Source organism: Chlamydotis macqueenii, chromosome Z (assembly GCF_036417535.1).
Source record: "Chlamydotis macqueenii isolate bChlMac1 chromosome Z, bChlMac1.mat, whole genome shotgun sequence".
Lineage (NCBI taxonomy): Eukaryota > Metazoa > Chordata > Aves > Otidiformes > Otididae > Chlamydotis > Chlamydotis macqueenii.
The window spans coordinates 43,051,066-43,075,581 of record NC_141593.1 but is presented as its reverse complement, the minus strand read 5'-3'; the positions used below and the strand labels follow the sequence as shown (position 1 = coordinate 43,075,581).

At 40.8% G+C, this 24,516-nt stretch overlaps 1 protein-coding gene across 1 annotated transcript; it reads left to right on the top strand.

Annotated features, from left to right (window-relative positions):
• The first annotated feature begins 840 nt into the window (after window positions 1-840).
• Window positions 841-23,011, top strand: LOC104481366 (fructose-1,6-bisphosphatase isozyme 2). The gene is made up of 7 exons (XM_010122540.2): window positions 841-1,100; window positions 3,745-3,907; window positions 4,823-4,915; window positions 11,372-11,512; window positions 12,713-12,850; window positions 18,736-18,855; window positions 22,155-23,011. The coding sequence occupies exons 1-7, from the start codon at window positions 928-930 to the stop codon at window positions 22,347-22,349; spliced, it is 1,023 nt and encodes a 340-aa protein (XP_010120842.1). The 5' UTR covers window positions 841-927; the 3' UTR covers window positions 22,350-23,011.
• Window positions 23,012-24,516: the final 1,505 nt, after the last annotated feature.

Sequence of the window (24,516 nt, the reverse complement as noted above, 5' to 3'; positions counted from 1 at the left end):
TGTAAAATGAAGGCTACAACATATCATTGTTCTTACTGTCTTATCAGAATGGAAGGATAGTGTTGTAATTAAAATTTGTCATTCCAGTGTTCCAGATAGCAGGTAACTAGTTCATGGACATTTCTGTCTACCTTTACATTAGCATCCTATGATCCAAGTATATTGCTCGTGCAGAGTTACTGGCCATATGGTTGCAAACTGGGACATACCTATATTTACATGGTGCACTGCAATAACAAAGCTGACATAAAATTTCATTTTGTGAGTTATGACACAGACATGCTTAGATTAGATAAGCATCATTTTAAATTATTGAAGACATAATTTGTAATTGGACAAGCCACAGCTCACCAGTACTTCTCATTCATGTAAGCCCTGTAGTATTACAAGTAGCCTAGACTAGGAATGAAATCATTAAAATCGGATTGCAGCAGATCAGCTAGCGACACAGAACATCTTCAATCAATGCATGTCTAGATGCACCTCGTACCCCCTCTTGATTCCCCTGGGATGTGCCGTACTCCTTCAAAGCCCTCCTTTATGGAGCAGGCCAAAGCTACAGGAAAACAGTTTCTGGCTAAGCGGCCAGCGAGAGTTTTGTACTATGAGTTGTCTAACACACAACTAAAACATGTTACTAGATCTGCACACCACTGATTTCAGTGCCCAGGGAGGGCAGCCGAGCAGTGGTTGCTCAGCTGTAGTCCTGTCTCAGGTTCCTTTCCCACATCCCGGAGGAGCTGTGGAGCCAGCCTGGGAAGCCAGCCTGGGGAGTTATTCTGGGCACTCAATCACATGGTCTCTGAGACATCTAAGTAACTCTGACCAGCAACACAGCCTCAAAATAAAGCAGCTACCGAGGACCTCAACACAGCAAGAAAGTGTCTCATCCATCCGAGAAGACAGGAGCTCTGCTACCCAGCAAAAATGTCTGACAAAACCCCCTTCGAAACGGATATGCTGACGCTCACACGATTTGTTATGGAGAAGGGACGGCGCGTTAAAGGAGCGACAGGGGAGCTGACACAGCTGCTCAACTCCATGCTGACTGCCATAAAGGCCATTTCCTCTGCAGTCAGAAAGGCAGGCCTTGCCCACATGTGAGTCCTACCTAGAGATACGGGGAGGAAGAGGAGGCAGAGAGACAGCTGCTTCCACAGGAAGGCTGGGGAGTGGGCAGGGATTCATGAATATGGTGGAAGTATCTTTTTTAAGCCAAGTGACTGTAGGCATGAAGTCAGAGACTGGATTACCAAAGGTGGGAAGTGGGAGATCTCTCTTTTATCTGGAGAATTTTAATATTGGCTCAAGATACACATTTAGACTAACTGCTGTTCTGTATTATCTCTAAAAATCTCTAAAAATCTCTAAAAATGTTGTAAGTCAGAACTTCAATGCACTGCTCACCTCGTTATCACTTGTAGATGTTGGTATTGATCTAATTTTAAACCTACTGTGAATTTGCAGAATATCACACCATAATATTTTTAATGCAAAGTATCACACCATGATATTTTCTGCTAACACCCAAGCCTGGTGCTGAGCTGCGCAAATCAGGGCTTGGCTTATCCTGGGAAGCTGATGTTCTGCCTGGCTGCGGTACAAGTAATGGTCTAAGGCAACAGCCTTGTAAGAAATGTCATACGCTGCCATGCATGAGTGCATTTCCCCTTCCTTCCTCAGGTAGTACCAGGATAACAGGTGGGCAATCTTAAAAGGTCCTATATGGAAAACAAACATAACAATTTGGCATCTAGTGGTTTATCAAATGGAATAAAGAATTACCTTAGCAAAGCCTGGAATGAACTAAGCTGTTTCTCACACAGCCAGGTGAAATAGACATCAGTGTAATTCTTTGAATGGTAATCTATCTGAAACAGTTCAGACAGCTGTAACATCCTAATAAAATTGTGACTTGTATATTTAAAATATACAGATTTTGTTATGTATTGAAATTTACGTTTCTGTACATGCCTGTGTATGTACATATGCATGCATACATATATTAAAAAGACAGGGAATATATTTGTGTAAGAAATACAACATTTGTAATTTGTTCTTTTTTTTTTTTTTCCCACTCATGGAAGCACCAAAATGTATGACACACTGGGTTGTTTTGTGCCTGTGTTGACTATTCAGTCACAGTCCTCAATGATCTTTGCAAATCATGAATTCAGTGTCTCAGTGCTATCACCCTCACTTTACAGGCACAGAGTATAATATACAGAGAGGACGTGAGACCGACTCAGACTTAACAGCAGCCTCAGGCTTCTGTGTCCTAACTGTTAAACTATTCTTTGTCTCTATACTTACTAGGTGAAGCTGAGCTGTTTTTCTTTCCTGCCTTTCAATATGCAAACTCTGAAGTACTTAGTAAGTGGTGAGAACCTCTACTTGATAGACCAGAGGTGGAATAGCTACCTGGCCTACAGGACACGTGGCTACTGTGCTAGATTAATCTTCCCTTCAGAAGAAAAACAACTGTTACGTTAAGGAGCAAATGTATCTTTCTGTAAATAATAGTTTCAGGTGATGAACAAGAATTCTCTAAAGTGTCCAAACACACAAATGAGTAACTTATACCATTCAGATTACTGCAACTAATCATGAAATTTCAGAAATTCCCATGGCAAATTTTTAGTCACTGACTTGTATCCATCTGCATTTGTGAAGCTAGAGAGCTCTGATTTTTCTAGCCTCTCCAAATAGGAGACTATGAAGCTACTTCTTTAATGTTAAAGAGCTCAGCACAAATTTTTAACAAATTTGCCATTCAAAACAAAAGGAGGACTTTTTCCCAGCCATAGACCTGAGCTGGGAATGTACCTCAAAACACACTAGAGAATGAATGCTTAGCACTTCCTGAAAATCATGATGTTCTCCAGTATGTCAAACTTGGCACTCCAAAATAGAGTCCACAAAACACTCAATACTTCTGAAAAGCTCAGACAAGTTTAAGCAAGATAAAAGACCTACCATGTTCTCAGATAAGGCCGGTTGCTGACCAGCATTCTAGAGACTAATCGTTTGCCCCTTTCCTCTTCCTGATTCTTCATACTTCTAAGATGCCCAGACCATGCACCTTAGGTCTAAACAGTGCTTTCTTAACCAGAAATCTCAGAAATATGTATACTACTATGTACTACATCATTAGTATATTGCTAAAATCAGGATAGGGAATATAGGGAACAAAGCATCATCTTAACTCAGCTGAGGATCATTGAATAAAGCAGGCCTTGATCCTGGGATATAGTCCAGCATGAGGAATTATCTGGGAGTGTCTTTAAAGCTTCTGATTTTGGGGTGGCTGGGGACTGAGTGGAATGGGTTAAAGGACCATCATGGAGCTCTGAGGAGCCAGCAGCAGAAAATAATGCAGATGCTAACTGCCCCTTCTCCTTCCTCAAAGCTGCTGCCAGCTGGTTCATGGGGCTGTTAGGGAAGCCTGGCACTTGCTGGCCTGGCTGTGGGCCCTGCTCCTAGCCTGGAGAACTCCCAAACAGGAGCAAAAGGACCCAGGCAAAGCCTAAAAATTGTGCCATCACCATTTCTCATGCATGCTTTTATTTTCTAGCAGCAGTAACTGCCTCCTAATGCACCTTAGCAGTTTAATCCAAACATTAAAGGTGTGGGAAGATGAGAGGAAGGAGCCATCCTGACTTATTTTTGCTTTTTTTTTTTTTTCCTAAAAATCTGTAATGTTGGCCTCCCTCAGGCTGCTTGGTATTTTTTGCTTTTCTGCAGGTTTGGTATAGCTGGCACTGTGAACGTGACCGGCGACGAAGTGAAGAAGCTGGACGTGTTGTCCAACTCCCTGGTGATTAACATGCTCCAGTCCTCCTACAGCACCTGCGTCCTGGTCACCGAGGAGAACAAGGAGGCCATCCTCACCCCGAAAGACAAGCGGGTCCGTGGGGCTCCGGTTACGGGTTACGGGATGGGGCAGCGGCAGGTGGCACTCTGGCGTCACGTATGAAGCACGGGCCTGGCCCCAAAACCCAGCCCTTCCCGGGGGAATTCTGAGAATTTGCACCGTTGCCGCATTGTTTTGATTAATAACCGTGGCGGATGGCGTAGTTTCAACAGCTAAAGGAGACGTGGAGGGTAAAATTATTATTAAAGTTTTGCGAAGGGAGGAGAATAATTATTTTGGAGCATGTTAACACACCCCAGATCCCAGATGTAAGTGTACTATGGCATTCCCTGACCGCTGCTGTAATGGTTTCGGATTACATTAATATTTGGGCAAGACAAAATGAGATGAGAGGCTGGCAGAACCAAGTTTTGTGTTACTTGTCCAGAGGAAACACCTGACTGCTTCATTAGGCTTCCCCCAGGAGAGGATCCTGTTGCAGCCAGATACTGCTCACTCTGATGTGAACTACCCTTTCCCTGGGACGTTTTCCTTCTCCCTGCTTACCCTCAAACCTCCAGAGGCAAATCCCTCCATTTGGAACAAAATGTAACAAAACAAAACATATTTACTTGAGGAAGATGCTTGCTTCCAGAGTGAGTCACTCCTCTTGCATTCAAGCGATTTCTGGCATTGCGTGGCAGCAGAGGACTGTTCCTTTCTATCACCGTATTTTGTGCTGGCTGAGCAGAAACCCATCCTCTCCAATTTCTCTGGCAGGCCCTGCACGGAGTGGGTGTTGTGCGGCAGGGCCAGCTGGGTCAGCAGCGCAGCCTCCCCTGACAAGCCGTCTCAGGAGGGCTTGGAGGGCTAAACGCAGTCATGAAGAAATGGGATTTATCAAGTAAAAGGAAATAATAGTGCAAGACTACATATCATTTAATGCTTCCCTTGCCACTTCTGTTTTAGGGTAAATATGTGGTGTGCTTTGACCCCCTTGACGGCTCATCCAATATAGACTGCCTGGCACCAATAGGAACAATATTTGCTATCTACAAAAAGGTAAGAGTATGAACAAAGCACACATGGCATGATTCACTTAGTGGAAGCAAAATGTCTTGGCTATATCAAGTTGCTTAGTTTCTTTCACGCGTCTTTTAAGCATCTTTGGGATCAACAGAGCCTTAGAAAGAGTAGAAGAGGTAACACTTGAGAGTGACCTGTGCTGCAACACTGCTTGAATTCTCCATGGAAGGGACACTCAGCTCCATTATATTGTTAGGTGGCAGGACTTCCCTACTCCAAACACACAGGCGCTGAAATAAAACCCTTTCACCATCAGGCAGCTGGTTATCTCCTTCAGTGATGCTTTACTTGCTGCAGGAGAGCTGAGGGGTATCATGGTGCCTACAAATCATGGTCTTTGTCTTCCTGGACACTGACTGGGGAGGGCTGATGGCCACTGCCTGGACCATATGACGGTTAGCAGTGTGGTGGCCTCCTCGTGCGAGTTGCTACACTTATTATGGGTATGAGTTTATAAGCGTGCTAATGATGGAAGCCACCTGAGGCTGAAGGAAGCAGTCATCTACAGCCACCGGGGCCCTGTCAGCCCGTCTGCTCCCATGGGGCGGCACAGAACAGCAACTGCTCAGCGAATTAACAAATGTTAACAGTTAGAGGCATGCCAAGTCTTGTGATTTTCGATTGCTAATCTCCCAGCAGTTGGCGTTTTTCCTAAGCCTGAGCTCACAGTCATATGACTACGGGAGACCCTCAGCCATTACTATTGTGAAGTAACATTTACGGTACTTGGGACTCCAAAAAAGTCTTTGGAGACTCAGACGCTGCACTTCAAACACATGAAGATATGTTTTTAAAGACTGCTCTCATCTTTTAACTCCTAATGTTCAACTGGCTAGTCTTCATTTTTTTAATTTCTGGTAGGCGATACACTAATCATCACTGTTGAGAATATGCACCTAATAGTAAACCAGATAGTTGCGGCACAATCTCAACAGCACAAGCCAGGTGCTGGCATATGGCTGTCCACACTGTTAATGGTTAGTGCAAACCCTCATCTCAGATGCAGCCCAGGCCAGAGACCACTAAGATGATGCCTGGGTGTGACTTGCAGAAAGAGCAACCCAGAGACTACCTCCAGCACCATCTACCACCTTGCTTTTTGCAGGGAAGAGAGCTTAGCTCTATGGATGCAATCCATGCCACGTGCCCTTATGGTAAACAAAGGGGCCCCAAGCCTTTTCATTTATATCTCTAAAGATAGCCTAAAGACTACAGCACTTCCCAACATTTACAGTAGGCAGTAAATGCATTGTCCACTATTCTTAAAGGTGGTAAGCACCATCTTACAAAAAAATAAACATTAGCTTTCTCTTTAGAAATGTTACATTAAGTTACTCTGCATAGCTATAAAGGCAAGTCCACAGTGTGATTAATATAGCTCAGCAGGTTGGAATACAGATTAGATTTCTCTCCCATCTCTGACTCAACTGTTAATGTATGTAAAGACTATGGACTGCCCAGTCTACCACAGGATTCTGCTTCAGAACAGAAACATTTTCCAGAGAACTCACGTTCTCTGCAGGAGAATGCTCAAATGCTCAAACTCCCAAATGCTCAAGTTTTCAATTCATATTCTGATCCTGCCATAGTTGTTGTTGTTCTAATATATATTAACATGTTTGTTGTAAATACTGTTTCTAAGTTACTGGTTTTCATGTGGGTGGATAGCCTTCAGCACTTCATAAAAATAAAATTACAATGCTTTGTAAAAATGCTTAATATCCAAATGAAAACTCTGTTGCTAGGATGAAGCACGGTTTGTCAATTACAAGAACAACTTACCAATTTTCACTGGAAAGTAAGAAACAATGTTGAATTTACAGACTTTCACTTGCATAATTCTTTTCATTAATATGCTAATTCCAAAATATATATTAATTAAAGTGCCTCCCTCTCAGACAAGACAGTTTCATAGTAACAGTATTAAATTTAAACACTATGAACTTCAAATCCTTTGAAATAATGAAATAAAAATTAGTGCCTTATTGATTGTTACCGAAGAGTACTGCGAAAGGAATAAAAGTGAGATGTTTATCCCAGTGGATGAGAATCACTTAAGAAAGAAAATGTAATTTCAAGCCGTTTAAGGTTAATGAACACCATTTTGGAAAAGCTAGAACAATTGTAATTCCAAAGGATGATCCTTGGCACCTGTCTGATATTTGATATCTTCCAATTCTCAGATCATTTAATGACTGATTTTTCTTGCAATATCAGCACCTTAAATTCATTTCCAAAGGTACACCCTACAGAACTAAAATATTTACCTAATTTTAGGAAAAAAAAAAAAAGATAATTAACACTTTTCTATAAAGGCCAGATTTGGCCAATACATTTCAAACCATGGTTCTCTGGCTGCTCCCAATCCAGAGCCACCACCATGGTGGCAGGTACCATGGCCTCCTGACAGAAAAGCACTGCATCTGTTTCTTACAAAAAACTACCAGGAAATAAATGCCATCTTAGGTTTATTTAATTTTCCACCTGGCTTTTACTTTCTGAAGCATGGGTATTATTGTCAAAAAGACCAGAAACATCAGGAAAGTGAGCCTGAGGGAGGAGCTTTGTTGAATTAGCAGAAACCAGAGCAAAGGACTTTGACAGCCACTGCTGCTGAGCGGTTCTCAGCTGCTGGAGAGTCAGGATTTGCTGACAATAAATATTTTTTTTCTTGGATTCTTCCCAGTTTTCATGCCACTAAGCTGAATTTACAACTATTTATTCTGCATATATATGCTATGAAACTCTGCTGCTTTGTTCCACTCTGGTTTTAATTTGTAACTTTGTCCAGTGCCTCAAATTTATTTTATTTCCCCCTCTTCATTGTCATGAGGACAATGTCCTCCCCTCCATGTCATCCCTCACAGAGGTTTATGAACTCAGGGTGGACACAAAGGATACTCATGAAACACATGATACAAATGGGGACCTGGAAACCAAGTCCTTCCAGAGTCACTCCCAGTACTGCTGACAACTCCCTCATGTGATGTAGGCAAATCACACGTGCAAACATTTTCAGACTTAGATATCTCCTGAGGGTACCCCTATAGCCAAACTCTGCAGACCTTGTTTCATTTGGTCCAGACCAACAACGAGCCAAAGTGACTGTGCCAATGCTTGTGGGAGCTTCTCTGCAGTCCCTCTGCCTATTTCGGTGCTTTGCATAAAGATCTCTAAAGAGATTTCACTACTGCCATCTCACAGTCAAAATACAATAGAAAGAAAATCCACGCATGCACTGGAAATAAGTGAAAATATTCAGCAGCTATCAGAATCTACTGCCCAGCTTAATTCCCTGGTTTGTTTCACAGTACATGGTACTTGGCAGGACAAAACTCCTGCAGTCCCAACAATGAGGTATCAGCTGATCTCTAGCTTTTTTACATTCTGACAAGCTCTGCAAAATGTTTGTTTGAGACTAGGATTTTTTTCCTTTCTTTTGGAAGCTGGCTCTTGGAAACAGATTTGTGAATAGGGATGGAAAACCAAGTGAGTTCTGCCCAACCATCCATCTCCCTAGGGAGGAGTTTCTCTGTTTTTTTCAGAATAGTCAACAAATATGTGGTTTCTGAGCCATATAAACATAGAAAGTGTATTTAAGAGATAGGATTGAAAAGCTTACCTCAGAAAAATATATTTTAAAACAATACCATATGTAACCAGCAGCTACATATACTCTATATACACCATGTTCTAGAAAACAAACCTCTTTACTGTATTTATACAAAATGCAAAATTATACAAAATTAATTTTTATTTGATGACAAATCATACAAAAACTAGGAGAATCATAATATGTTTGCAACTAGTGTAAATGCATGTTTAATTCTGCATTTAATGTTGCAAATAATTAACCTACTATAGACAACCATTGCTTTTGACATTGGGATGTATGTGCCATGGGGATATATTTTTGAAAGAAAAGATGCTACGTAGAGTATAATAATTGGTTCTGTAAAAGATTGTTTAGCAAAGGATTAGCCACTAGTAGTCAGTATTCAAAGCTCTGGAATATGCAAACAGGGGGTTTAACTAGTCTTCCTTCTTTATTTGCATTATAACCTCTCTGAATAACCAGCTTGACATAGAGTAATTCCAAGGGGCTGCAAACCAGATGTTTTTGTACATGCTATAGTTCAGGTCTCATGAAGAGCTGGTCGGCAACTGGATTTTTTCCCACAGAAGAACCTGGCATCATCATCAGCATCATCATAAAATTTGAGCAAAATTTTGGCCTTTGGAGAAGGTCCAGAGGAGGGCCATGAAGATGATAAGAGGGCTGGAGCACCTCTCCTATGAGGACAGCCTGGAGAGTTGGGGCTGTTCAGCCTGGAGAAGAGGAGGCTCCAGGGAGACCTGATAGCGGTCTTCCAGTACCTCAACGGGGCCTACAAGAAAGATGGGGAGAGGCTGTTCAGTAGGGACTGTGGTGATAGGATGAGGGCTAATGGTTTTAAAATAGAGGGGGATAGATTTAGATTGGATATTAGGAAAAAAATTTTTACAATGTGAGTTGTACAATACTGGAACAGGTTGCCCAGAGAGGTGGCTGATGCCCCATCCCTGGAAATGTTCAAGGCCAGGCTGGATGAGGCTCTGAGCAACCTGATCTAGTCGAAGATGTCCCTGCTTCTTGCAGGGGGTTTGGACTAGATGACCTTTGAAGGTCCCTTCCAACTCTAATCATTCTATTATTCTATGATTCTATGAAAATACAGCTAAAAATTGTAAGCAAAAGTAACAAAGTCTTCCAGCTGAAAATGAAAACATTTTGACATGGAATTACTGTCTTCAAATGCCATGAAAGATGTAGTTTTGGTGTCCCACATCTCAGTTTTCCTCTAGATGTTGGCATACAACAATGAACGGGATCCCCAGGTTACACTTAGCCTTCCACCTTGCTAGGACCCTGATGGGCACCTTGAATGCTCCTTGCCATGGGACACAGCAGAGAATTTCTGTGTTTGTTGAAGGAGAGGTGTTTCTTTTCGAAAATACCTGTGGAAGGCATTTTTTTAATTTTATTTTTTAAAGAATTTACTCAATATTCATCAAATATTTTATTTCCTATACAAAATAGTCTCCACTGATTTTTATTTTTTTGACCAGATATTTTGGGCTAGACTTGCTATTTCTATTTAGCTGCTACTCAGTCTAATTAAGCTCATGCAATCACTGAGACATGATCTGATTTCGGAACAATAAAATGCTAAGCCAGGGCTTGAAGAAAGCATCTGAGGGGGTTCTCATTTTAATGCCTCGTGAGCCACCATCAAAACATCCACAGAAGACCCACCACAACTGATAGCAAACTTTTAAAGAAACATTAATATCAAGCATTCCCTACCTATTTTATAGTCCTAGGAGGTGAAGGCTGGAGTCAGCCTTCCCAAGTACCCTTGGCTGATCTCTTTTCTTACCCCACCACTCCCATAAGCCGTGGCTAAGGCACACCCACAGAGCTGGCTGGAAATGTTCGCACCAGGTCTGCTTGGACTATTGTTGTTCAGTGATAACCAAAGCACCAAATCAAAATACAAGTGTCGGAAATTGATTAAAAGCCTGAAGTAAAATGCCATGGGCATGTTCTGTGTAGAGTTATAAAGTCATACCTACACACACACACACATGGCCTCAAGTTGCAGCAGAGGAGGTTTAGGTTGGATATTAGGAAACACTTCTCTACTGAAAGAGTGGTCAGGCACTGGAACAGGCTGCCCTGGGAAGTAGTGGAGTCACCACTCCTGGAGGTGTTCAAATCTGTAGATGTGGCACTCCAGGACATGGTTTAGTAGGCATGGGGGTGTTAGGTTGACAGTTGGACTTGATGATCTTGGAGGTCTCTTCCAACCTTGAAGGTTCTATGAGTCTATGATTACATATGCAAATGGATTTGTTATTTTACATATAATATGAACATTTATATCACTTCAGTTACCTATCTCTTCACCAGCAGAGACCAATGAACAATCCTGGCTCGATCATGTTGCATCATCTACCCTTTTATTCTGCATTATTGGAAGCAATTTGCCTACAATGTTAATTACTGCATTCACCTCTCAGTTACTCCCTCTGAGGGGTGTCACTATGACAGCCTATGTTTACATTTACAGAAAATAAGCACCTCTCTTCTGTGTCCGGTTTCTGATGATCTTACACTAATAGACTGGGCTGTAATGCTAAGGTATCAGCTTTGTTGCAGGTATCATATTGATTGCATGACATGGATAAAATAACAAACTCTCAACATCCTGTCCCAACGAGCACATGTACCACACTTGCCCTGAAGTAGTAGGAGCAATCTCTCTTTTGGTTGTTTCAAAGGCCTGCATAGAGACAAAAAAGAAATCTGACCCACATTATTATTGAAGTGCTGTTTTTATTGTTTCTTATAATAAATTAACCTCCAGTCTAATGGTAATTTTTCCTCAGGAAACAGACAGCGAGCCCTCTGAAAAAGATGCTTTGCAGCCTGGACGCAATATTGTTGCTGCAGGCTATGCCTTGTATGGCAGCGCTACGCTGGTTGCCCTCTCCACAGGGCAAGGAGTGGACTGCTTCATGCTCGATCCGGTACAGTCATGGTGTTAATCACATTGCCACTATCTTCTACAGCTTTGCATGTTTGGGTTTACTTATTTTTGTTACTTCCTGTCTCTGTAATCTAGGCAATCTACACGATTCTTTTTTTCACCCACGTCCTAGAGTGTTTCATCTCCACCTTACAAGTATTTAATAACACATGAGTATGTTGGTTGCAATACCTCTGGTTTTTTCTACTCAGTGAAAGAGAGTTTACATTAAATAGCATTTGAAACTCTGTTCATTCAAAGCAGACTGCTGGTTTGCACAAACATTTAAGAAAATTTACTCTGAATAGTGCCTTTTCTTCCACTTTCTCCTGCTTTTTTCTTATTCTTGCTTTTCTGTCTGTAGACGAATTTCAGCATGTTCAGTGTTTAGCCTAGGGCAAGGACTATTTTTTTTTATATAGTTCATGTAAAGTGATGTCTGAATTCCTGAGTGCAATTTAGTTCTATGGCTAAGTCCTCTAACCTGCATACCCAATGATTTGCAAAAGAACAACCATACCCATAAAATTGGACATATGCTGCACCTCAGTGCCTAGCCCAGGAGCCCCAAAAGTGTTACTGGAGGAATGCAGGAATCAGACCACTTATGTGAGAAACCAGCATGAGATGTGGGCATTAACACAGGAAATATTTTGATAAAAGGATGCATTATTATCAAAACTCCTTTTAACCTTTATAAATAGACTCCTTCCAAGTGGGGAGAACTGGGAGCTGAATTGCTCTGGTTAGAGAGAGAGGAAGAGAAGGCGGAAGTTGCAGTAAAACTGCAGACAGCAACACCTGGGAGTAGCTGACCACGTTCACTTCAGAATATTTACACAGATAGGCAAGAAGTTGTCAAAAATCAGAAAGAAGTATAATTCTTAATTTGTAACCTTATGATTTGTAGACAGACATTTACAATCCATCTGCTTGCAGTGTTGATCGATGTTCTTTCAATATGCTATTACAGTTTAATTGCTTTTTGTTTCTAGTATTGATGTAACAACTTTTCAAGAACTGAACGCAGATTCTGTGCTTTTTGCTCTGTTTGAAATACTGTGAGTTTATACACAAGACTGGTGCTGAAAGGAGCAAGCTGTGCTAGTGTTTCTGCCATCCCTACTGTGACAACTGTTACAGAAAGTCAGCAAAATTTTCTACTGCTTGCTGATAACTGGTCTGTCTTGTTCTTTTGTAGGCTCTTGGTGAATTTATTTTGGTGGACAGAGATGTTAAAATCAAGAAGAAAGGGAAGGTGTACAGTCTCAATGAAGGTTATGCAAAGTATTTTGACCCTGCAATGACAGAATATTTACAAAAGAAGAAATTCCCTGAGGTAAGAAAATATTAGCACTGTACGGAGTGTACTATGTACTAGCAAGCACTGCCTTCCATGCTGTCCTGTCTGATGGGAAAGGTTTTGAAGGCCTCACTGAGTTCAGCCCATGTAACCCTTTCATGCCATTGGGTCCATTTTGGGTATGTATCTGTGGTTTTTTCTGGTGTCCTGACATCCTGTATAACCTAGACAAATTCATAGCTTGTTCACCACTGTGTGGAGGAAACTGTGCCAGACATGAAGAACCAGGTTTTTCAACAAAGCTCTGAAACAGTAAAATGTGAGGGTATACTTGTTTTCTAGCTGATCTGAATATGCAGCTCAGTCATATGTACATCTGGGGCTAGATTCCCCATACTGCCCAGAAGGTGCTTGCAGGGATTTGGACGGCATCATCTTCTCCTTCCTGTATATGCTTGCATCTAAGAAATTCAGTATCACTCTTGCACTGTCTACTTGCATCATATGTAGCATGAACCAAAAGATAGGTTGGAAAAAAAAATGGTGTGCGGCACAATTTCACTATATTCTCTTAAGAGGATTATACTGTATCTCTCGGATAGATAAAGCTGAGAGCATCTCATGGCTGATGAACCTCCCCAAGAGGACATACAGCTCTGTATGGCCTCTGGTCAACGCTAGGAGGACACAACACAACCTCTCAATGTGGAAGGCTGGAAGCTCTCTAGAAAGTGTGGCTATGAGATCAGGAAGTCATAACGAAATATGGTGATCTGGAACAGCTCAGGACTGAACTTGACCAGGAAACTGGTTTTAATGTCTTCCTGTTAAAAAAAAAAAAAGCTACAGGATTATTTTTTAAGATATAAGTTATCGAGAATGCTTATATAGGGCTTATGTAAAAATTAGTGTACACAGTAGAAAACTTCAGGGTGCTAGACAAGGGAAATGTAACAAGTAAGAGTTTAAACCCTAGCTCTGTGTGAAGCTCCTTCTGAGCTGAAAATCTGAATTTAATTGGATATAGCTGCAATGCTGACCTCTTATCAAAACCTCTTTTCCGTATTACCCAGATTGGAGCTACAGAGTGTGTCCCATCACAGCATTTTAAACATTTGAGGTTATTTTGAAACTTCAAAGTCTGCTTTCATCCAGCTATGAGAGAAGCAGAAGCCCATGGCACAACTTTCATACTTCTTGAAAACTAATCCAGCTGGTAAAGAGAAGAACTGTGCTTCTCTTTCTGCTCATGTTACACTGAACTATGTGTTCAGTACAATGCACTAACAATGGATTTATTAGCTTGTGGTTTTGCAAACTATCTAAGTGCTGTTTAAAGTAAAACTCAAACAAATAATCAACCCCAGGCAACTATAAAAAGACAAAAGAGATTTCAAACTCAGGGGAAAGCCCAGAGAGAGGTATTTCACCACAGGCTCAGTGAGGACAGCTCTATCATGTGATTCACTGAATCCTTAGGTTAGGACATACAGGAAAAACCTCATTTGCAAACACTATTTTATCTCAAATCTGTGCTTCATTTGAGGAAAACCTATTGAGAGTGTTGTTAGACTAATGTAACAGAGGTTGGCAGAAGGTGGTGTTGTTACTTTAAAGCAGGCAGCACAGTAGTACATGGGTTATTTGGGGCAGGGGAAACCTCCTCAAGGGTGCCGAGAAAACACGTCGCTTTGTTGCTCTGAGACGAAGGGTTGTCTGGATTGAAAGGACCAAGGCACCAATGTTATGGCCACAAAGCACAAGGAAATGCCCTGTCCATCTGAAAGCTTGTTTTGAACTTGAGTTTTGGAAACAGCATAACTCAGTTCAGTGATTTAAAAAGGACATTATATTTGCATTGTGGGAGAACAAGAAAGAGAAGATGTTGCCACTCTTTCATAGCATGATACCTGCATCCTGGCATCATCTAGCCACAGCTACATTGGTGATGCTCCTGTCGTCTCTGCAGCTCCCAGGTGGAGCACTGCACAGCTTTGGTCTTTGTCTTTCTCTCTTCATCACGCAGAAGGGCAGTGGGAGGTTTCTGCTGGATACTCCCTGCCTCTAGCTTGAGGAGGAACTGACGTGCGGAGCATAGGTGATCCCTTCTTACTCAGACAGACCACTCTTACCCCATGGCCTTCTGGCCACTAGAAGCCAAGAGACTAGGCATTAATTGCAGCTACTTGTCACTTTCTTATTACTTTTTTTTTTCCTTTGTTCTTACCTCAGTTTCCTCATTCCTGTGGTTCTTTGTCAATATGCTGTTCAGCTGACTCTCTAATATTGCCACAGAAAACTGAAAAGTTAAAAATAAAGCAGGCAAACAGAATAGGATGTTGTCCATAGCATGTCTCGTGTTCTGTATCACTGTAATTGGTGACCAAACATTACAAATCAACTGTTTATGTGGGGAGGAGGGATTTTCCCATACTATCTAACAATAGCGTCCCAGATCAGACAGTTTGGCCTACAAAGCCATATTGACCTTCAAAGTTTCTTGTGGACCACCATTCACCTAAGGCATCAATTCTGAATTAAAAGCACTGGAAAAGTGTTGCCGTTCTGCAGATGAGCTGTAAACCTCCTACAATTGTCATGTGGATCTTAATGGGAAGTATTTGACTAGACACATCTCTTCTGGAACAAGAGTCCAGAGTAAAGCTAATTTTTTGTTAAGCATCACAAAATCTCCTGCTGCTTAAGCAGCTTGAAGAGCAAGCTGCTATTACGAAGGCTGCCTGCAATGGAAAACGTTTATGCCAGTCTGCACTGTATAACGGACACTGCTGGGCCAGAAACTCTTTCTGCCCAAATTTCACTCTAACTCCTTCCCAAAGTGGGTTCTTCCTCCAGTAAATGCTTGCAGGGCCCTAGCCTCTAGCTGGCAGTGGTTCACTGATGGTAGAAATCAGAAATATGCTGTAGGCATCATTCCACCCATATTTATCTTCACTTCCTACGGCCATGAGAGAAGTTGAGTCTCATCACAGCTTGTTGATTGAAAGCCATGCAATGGAGACTCCCTGGTTAAGGATTTGTCTTAGCAATGCTATAAAAAACTTATCATCAACAGCACATTCCAGCATGAAGCATTCTTCTGCCAGCCAGCCCAGCTATACCTGAGTGACATAAAAAAGCTAATAAAACCCCTATACTTTTGTCATCATATCTGTAGGTGAAGTGAGAGACACAGGGTGTTGCTGCTGTAGTCTGTAGAACCCCACTCTCCTAGTCATCATAGCTATGCAAAAAAAACCCATGGTCTTCTTCTGCTGTGGAGGAACATAGCTGTCAGAAATCAATAGAATAAAGAAGTGAAAAAGAGACTTTCATTGCATTGTGAAGAAAAAAATCACAAGACCTATCTGTTATCAGCTGGTTTTGTTCCTCTGGGTTAAGCAAAAAAAAAGCAGCAGAAAGGGTGAAACTAAGAGCAATCACAAGTTTACTCAAATGCCACGGATGCTGACCAACTCTTTCATTAGCATCATCTGCACCAGTATGAAGTGCTCACTGGGCAAACACACAGCTTGGCATTACTCAGAACTCAGGACGAATCTCCCTAGCATTCATGCTCTGTTATTTTGCTTGAGAAGAAAGCCTGGGCAATATGCCAACACATAGGCAACATCTATAAACTTTCTCATCTGTAAGAAAAAGGCACGAGTGACCAAACTGGAGAAAAAAGAAGTAACATTTCTGGTAACTAAAAGGACTATTTATTCGTCCCATGCAGGTAGCTGGACACTAAGGGAAGTGAAAATTTTATTTCAGCCTGTGGTTCAAATGATAACCGTACCAGAATGGAGGAATTTCTCTTCTGTATTTTTCTCAGTACTGTGTTTCTAGCAGGTGAATTTCTATCAGGGTAAGAGGCAAATAAAATTGTCAGTGGCATTTCATCAGCTTCACATAACACTGCCTACATACACAGGAATTGTATAAATGAGATGCAGGTGAATAGCAAATCCAGTACATCCCAAACATTACACAGATGGCTCAGTTGTGCAATATGCTATGACTTTTCTTAGTGTTTAACAAACTTTTCTTAAGACTTGCTTCATTACCTTCTGAAACCATGAAAAAGAACTCTTTCTTTCATTGTATTTTTAAAGGTAATTTTAGACTGTAATCACATCTTTCCCTGAAAATTATCTTTTCTTAAACTGCAAACTTGCTTTAGTCTCTCTGTAACACATGTTAAAGGTGGGTTTTTTCTGACCTTAGATTTTCACAAGTGCAAATACTGTGAGATGGAGAAGCTACCATTTGAAATCTAAATACATAATTACTTCAGAGCAAGCCGTGAAAAACAAGGGATCAAATATGTACAAGTATTGTTCAGTTGTGTCTGGAAGTAATATGGCCAGGTTCAAACAAATCTAAATATAAAAGCTCCGGGCTGTATCTTATCCATCATGTCTTTCACACCTTATACTGTTTTCCTCTGAATTTTCAATAGTTCTCCTAATGTGTACAAGAAGGAAGAAGCGTGGAAAATAGCACAAGTATAGTTGAACAAGAGTTATTACTTAGCCTGGAACAGTTCTGTGTTCCAGTTTTACTACCAGCTGTATCAAATATCGAAGTCTTATATTTAACAGCTTAGGAATCAACTTCCTAGTTGTTGCATTATATTGTGTAATTTCATTATAATCTCTTCCCATGTTAAAAAAAAAAGAGTAAATATTAAAACATCACAGTTGCATAAAACAGTTTTAAAAAGTGATTTCAAAATAGACTGAGGTTTTTCTCTATCAGTGTTTTTTCCTCCCATTTGTGAATTTTTTTGTCCTCACTAACCTCATGATTTTGCTGGGAAGGGTGACTAGCTTGTGATGTCTGAAAGTCTCGCAGCTGGCGTTGCTGAAAACATTCTCTATAAATGTATCTGGATCTAGTATCAGCATGAGGCAAGCTTTGTAGGAAGCACTAAGATATTTTATTAGAAAACTGATCCAGACAGAAAAAAAAAAAACATGCAGAGGTCTTTTCAAACTTTTAGCATTGCCATACATAAATATATATGTGTATTAAAGGTGCATGAAGTCCCAGCCTCCAGTAGTTTTCTGGGAAGGTGAAAATTACTCCTCTTCTTCGTTGAAGACTGAGTGAGAGTTATCAAAAGACCAACAGACTTCTTGGCATAGTAGCTTTGAAAAATCTTTCCTTCACAAAAGTATGGTGATGCGTCACTTTTCTGGGTTGGAGCCTATTTGGGATATATAATTTCTGTTTGTGCAAGACACCTTGTTTGTCTTCTGTATTTTCTACCTTACCATTCTCATGATAAGCAAACCTGAGACTGATATGAATATGTCCCTGATTGCTCTCACTAAAATGACCTGTCCTTGAATAACATTAATTTCTAAGCTGAGAGTAAGGAACACTACATTCATGAATGAATTGCTATCTCCAAACTAAGCTGCAGAATGAACACTATGCCCAATTTCACAACTTGACAAACAAGCGAGAAGGAAAAAGCTGGAGTCCTCTGGGAACCATCTGGACATGTAGTGAAAAGTGACATCCCTCCTCACGCCCTGGCTTAGGAATCAGTGAACGATCAGCAATCAAATGAGTACCTTGTTCTGGTAATGGGAAGAAGCTTTCACTCACTGTCTGCAGCCCTTACTTTTTCACAGGCTGGAAGTTGATACCAAATCGTGCACCCAAATTACAGGACCCTGGTTACCATACTATGCACGCAGCTCTTTAAAGTGCTTGTTTCAGAACCCCACAGAAGATCCCTACGTCTTACAAAAGGCTAAGCTTCAGGCTAGTTGAGGCATTTACAGTGTCTATAAGCAGCCATTGATTCAAGCAGCTTTGATCCATGTTTTACAACAAAATTACATTTTGCTATGCTACCAGCTGTCTGATCTGGTCGAGATAATGCTTTACTCTATGCGTTTCAGGATGGCAGTTCCCCATATGGTGCCAGGTACGTGGGCTCCATGGTAGCTGATGTTCATCGTACATTGATGTATGGTGGGATCTTCATGTATCCTGCTAATCAGAAGAGTCCTAAAGGAAAGGTAAATCATTTGACTTACTCTCTGGTGAACTTAGTCAACCTAATGCCTCTGGTTTTCCCAGAGATGTAAAGGAATAGTTTAGACATATAAAAAGACAGTAATTTTCCATCCCTTGTGAAAATTATTAATGGATATGATGGTCAGAAATTGAACCTAGGTAAGAAATTTGTTGTCAATTTAGGTGAGACATCTTCCTGTGTGTTTTTATATTAGAAACTAGTCAAACTGTTTTCACTGCAACCAAGAGCTTTATTAGTTTTTCTCAAGAGAAACATTTCAGTACCATAGAAACATGGTGAGATATCTATGCACAGCTGGCAGATGCAATATAGGCCTAAGGCCTCTGCACTTTGTACTGGCAACTAGAGTCCAGATGGGATATGCTGAACTCCAGAGAGGGTTTGGTCCAGTGTGAGACAACCCAGTTTGCCTACCTACTCTTTCCAAAGGGTACTGAGCTTACTATCACCAGCCCTGCAAACATAGGCTTCTGATAACTGATCTGAAAGACTCTGTCAGTGAAAGATGAGTTTCATGTGTGCTGAGATCAGTATCCTAGGAAAAAGATGATTTCCCACTTGGACACCTGTACAAAACACACCATGATTTATGCAGTGCAATGCAATGCAGTGACTCGCTGAATCTGCTAGGCCATGGACCATAGTCAACTTCAACTTTTCTCCTGTAGCATCAGATACTGTTATTAGCTAACTTATAAATAAATATGTTTTAAAAGATATCTGGTTATACAGATGATCTGTGGACCACCATTAACCTGCTGGTCATGCTTAGGAAATGATTGACTCAATGCATAGTGGATCGGTCATGGTGTTCTGACTACAAGACCTTCTTCTTTCCTAGTCAATACCATGCTTAAAACCTTCTATTAAAATGTTTTTGTATCCTTGGCTGGTATGTGCAAGAATGTGACCTCATAAAACTCCATCTCCCACAGTGGTATCAGAACACCCTGATGTCTACAGTTCTTTAGGGCCAGAGGACTACTGGTTCCATCCCAGCGAACATGTATTTATCATAATAACAGCAGGTCCAAGTGGTCTGGGAAATGAAGAGAACAGGAAAAGAATCTCTTCAGAATACACAGCAGAAAAAGTCTGCATGTTTGTCCAGGCAAATTTGATTTAAATATGTGATACACCGTCTCAGAAAAACAAACACAACCCCGCCCCCCCCCCCCAAAAAAAAAGAAAAAAACAAACAAACAAAAAAAAAACCAGCCCCCCAAACCAAACAATTTCCTCATTAAACAGTATGGATCCATCTGTGCATCAAAGCAAGAGACAAAAAGGGAATTTGCTGTGTGTGGGTTTGCTGATTACTTCTTCAAATTAAACTTTTTCTTTTGAAATCTGTTAAACCTTTCTTGAAGAGAAAATGTGAAAATGGGCCAAAATAACAAAAGTACAAAGTACTTATATATTTTTATAGAAATCAAGTTTTCCACATGAGTTAGCCCACATTGACTATTGGATTGATTTGGCTTGCACTGCCGTAGTAAAGAGAGTAATGAAAGAAGCAAAACTGTAGTATGATGACAAATAGAAGTTTTCTTCTTTCCCTCCCAGAGTGCACGTGTATACAGTTCTTTCACATGAACCTCTTCTTATTGGAGAGATAATGCCTTTGAGGCAGGTGCCCCAATCATCATCCCCCCGGGAAGACAGTTTCTGTACTTGGACAGAGAGCTGAGAGGAAGTAAATGTCACTGGAACTGATCCAAAGGCATTAGAGCAAATGTAAGTGACAGGCACATAGGCCCTTGCATACAGAGATCCTTCTTTAAGTTAGAGAAAGAATGAAAACAAAATGCTCAATAAGCAGTGCGGAACTAGCCAGTAAACAGATCCTATTTTCAAATCAGATATGTTAAAAAATATTTTTTAATGAACTTAAGGCTTACAGTTCTCTACTAGGTGAAAAATGTTAAACCTACCTGGAGAAAGAGCCCATTTGAAGATGCCTAAGTGCAATTGCACTACTACCTGAAGGAAAATTGCTTTCCCTAAGCCATGTAATCACAGTTGAGCAACAAGAAACTCAGCACGTGGTTCCACAGTGCACTACTGCTATTTTCTGGCTCATGATCTTCCAAAAGTTGGCCACACACCAAGGAGAACAACAAAGGCTCTTGATCCTATGTTGCTTGTCAGATGGAGCCCTTGTATCAGAAGCAGCAATTCACTGGGCTTTAAATATAAGAATGAAGGTACTATGGGCTATTTAAGTGATATATCATAGGCTTATTACAAATAGCATGATAAAGAAATGATGAGTATTAAAGTCCTGTGTGCGACACATTTCTTTGTCTCTTGATAAAGAAATGATGAGTATTAAAGTCCTGTGTGCGACACATTTCTTTGCTCTACATACTGTTGCACTCTGTCATGCTTCCTTTTCCCCAGAAAACATTCTCTTTTGCATATAGGAAAAGCCCTTTAAGCATAATATATACTAACATTGTCATACATAACTGCTTCATAAATCATCAAAGATTCAATCAAACCTGCAGAAATAATGTCTGTTTCAAAACAACCAGCAATTATCTATGTCCTTTTAAACACAGAAACTTCTGGCATACATCCCAGTAAGTTTGCATTCCACCAGAAGACAGGGACCCCAGAGGGAACATTTTAAAAGATATTAACAGATACCAGGGTTCAAACCAAAAGTGTCTCCATACCAAAAGGGAAAATTTGCTTTTAATAACTACTGCAGTTACTTCTGAAAACAGAGTCACTATCTGGATGAGTTCAGGCCACTATTATCTATTCACATTTCTGAAGGCTGCAACCACATCCTGAAATTTGAAACCAGGAGCATCAAGTTTCAAACTCCAAAATATCCTGACTAAACACAATGTGATTACCCCAAGCTTTGAGGTGACACATAAACCCTACACCTGAGAAGATATTTTGGCTTTTCTTTTCCAATACTGTTAACTTTGCTGGTTTAACTGTTTTGCTGATGTCTGTGGGCCCAAAAGCTTCTTTCGACATTTTTGACAAAATACAGCTTCACTGATGCTGCACATCAGCTTGGAGGAGATGATGGTGATGCTTGGATGCAGGGTCAATATACTCTTCCTTGAAACAGGAGCTGTGAAGGGAGGAGGGAGGAAGAGGGGGGAGAAGGAGGGGCTGATAGAAAGATACTGCCACTTAGGTCAATTGATGTTTGGCACAAAATTTTCCAGAATCACAAAAGGAAGTTAACGTTCTGGTATATCCTTTGATGCAAATTCCCCCAAAGGTAATCACGTGTTCCCTCTTTCTTTACAGCTCCGACTTCTCTATGAGTGCAACCCTATGGCTTTCATCATTGAGCAGGCAGGTGGAATGGCGACTACAGGGACTGAGGCAGTGTTGGATGTGAAGCCTGAGAGCATTCACCAGAGAGTCCCTCTTATCCTTGGTTCTCCAGATGATGTGCAGGAATACCTTGCTTGTGTACAGAAACACCAGAAGAGCAGCTAAAGGCTTTTCCACATCAGACCTTGTTCATCCATCTCCAGTCTACAGAAAAAGCTGTACTTTTCAAGACTGTGGATTCTAGGAATTAGAATCCCACCCATCTCTCAGTGAAAATCCCACTTTATGAGTAGAAGAAAAATAGTGAGAAAGGCTGGTGGGAAAAACAAAAATTTCATTTCTCCATGCAGACAAATGTAAAAATCCTTTAACTCTGATTTATGCACTGCAAATGTAGAGACAGAGGCCTGATTATTAAACAAAAGTGACTTACTTTATATAATATCAACAAAAAGAAGTGGATTGTGTCAGTAGCCCCATTTGATCTGAAGCTTTATATCTGGCATTATGTGGCTGGTATTGTTTGAGACAGGATTTTCACATCAACACTTGCAATGCCATTATCTGAATTTTTCTGCCAGAGATTTTAATGCAATTCTCTTTATCTTGTCAGCTCTGAGAAAAGCAAAAGACTCGTGCTGTCTGAAACGTGTTTTTAAGCTCCAGATTATGTATGTCTTGGGTAATTAATAAAGATAAAAAGGCTGCAGTGCTGCCAGGGTATTTCAGTTCTCAGGAGAACAGGAAAATGCCTTGTATTATTTACAGACTGGTAACCTTCAATGGCACAAATTGCAATAAAATATTGCTGTGGATGTGACACTCAAGTCATGAGTGTCCCCTGTTTATCCACTGTCCTCTGCAAAGGAAGATGAGCTATTGCCACAAAGCCACAGTTACACTTCCATTTTTCTTTTATTTTGAAAGGTTCTCATTTCAGGTTGAAGCTTGCCCTTTCACACGTGCTATGCTGCCATTGCCAGCCTCTCACTGCATTCCCGTCCTGTTGGTGCCCCAGTGCCATGTCTCAGACTTGACAGCGCCTGAGGGTATCTGGAATCAGCTCTGAAACTAACAGGCGTTCACCGACCAATGAAAGCAAAAATGATTAATTAAAATAAATGTCTGATTATGTCCAGTAACAAGGGTGTGAAAACTGTGGTTTAGGTCACTTAAGTATTAGACATCCTGATGCCTTTATAACCCTCTTGTCTCATTATATGGACATTTTGTTTGGCAACCACCTTGCCATAAGCAACTCCTGCCCCATCTGCTCATTTTCACCCTTGCTCCACACCCCAAGCCATGCTGGTACAAGACTTTATTAAGAACACTTTGCAAATTAACATCAGGAGATAAAGAGGGGTTAAAAATAGTCCTGCCAATAAACTCCAATGGTTATTTTTAAACTTACAGCTATGTTCTATTATTCATAAAGAAGAGGCAGTCTGAATAAAGGCAGACAGAAAATTATACAGGGCAGGTATCTACCCTTAGGTATTGTTAGCCGAGAGGTGAGGATGTGATTTCAGTACTGCGTCAGGTATCAAAGCACTCTTTCTGCAGGTCTTTATCTGGCACTCTTTAAAGCTGTAACAGTGACAGCTGCCCAGGATCAGCAAGCTCAGCATATACTTGTTTACCCTGTTCCTCGTCATGTGCTTCCCGAATCTCTGGTATCAACAGCAAAACACAAGCAACACCTAAATCCTGGAGAATAAAGAGGAAGCAGAAAAAAACTGTGAGGGTTTAGGGAATAGTCAGCTTTATACTGGAGAGTGCAATTGTGCAGTGTGACTATGAAACTAGTAAATAAGTTTTCCTGCAAATAAAATATGCACACAGTGTATCTGTCCATATATATATGTTTATACATACATTTTATACATGCATAGTCACGCTCTCTCTCCTGCGATCTCCATATAAGAATACAAATGGTTGTTGATGTCCCTGATTTATTGAGAAACTCTATTTTTTAAACTGGAAACCTAAAATCAAGCCTAATTTGAGGCTAGTCTAGTAAGATAAAAATACCAGTACTGCATCAGAAGAAAGATCGCTTGTAGCCTGCTCCTGTTTCCAAAGGGCCAAGAGAGATGATAAAGGACAGAGCAAGAACAAGGACTTGGTACTCCACAGCGTAACCACAGGGCCTCTAGAAACAATCACCTTTTAGGTACATACTGTAAGAAAGTTTATATTGCAGTGTGTATACAAACTTTAGTGACTAAGATATGCGTTCCTGTGCTGGCATACTAAACTATGTATCTACGCTCCACAAGGTCTCAGCCATTCAGTGCCCTAGTGTCAGCATAACAGCACTTGAGTTGCC

What these genes read in the sequence shown, in the direction of transcription:
- LOC104481366 (XM_010122540.2), top strand. Translation starts at nt 928, where the DNA reads ATGTCTGACAAAACCCCCTTCGAAACGGATATGCTGACGCTCACACGA. An exon ending in AAGGCAGGCCTTGCCCACAT is followed by an intron (nt 1,101 to 3,744) that starts GTGAGTCCTACC and finishes GCTTTTCTGCAG; the next exon opens with GTTTGGTATAGCTGGCACTG. An exon ending in AGAAGAGTCCTAAAGGAAAG is followed by an intron (nt 18,856 to 22,154) that starts GTAAATCATTTG and finishes CTTTCTTTACAG; the next exon opens with CTCCGACTTCTCTATGAGTG.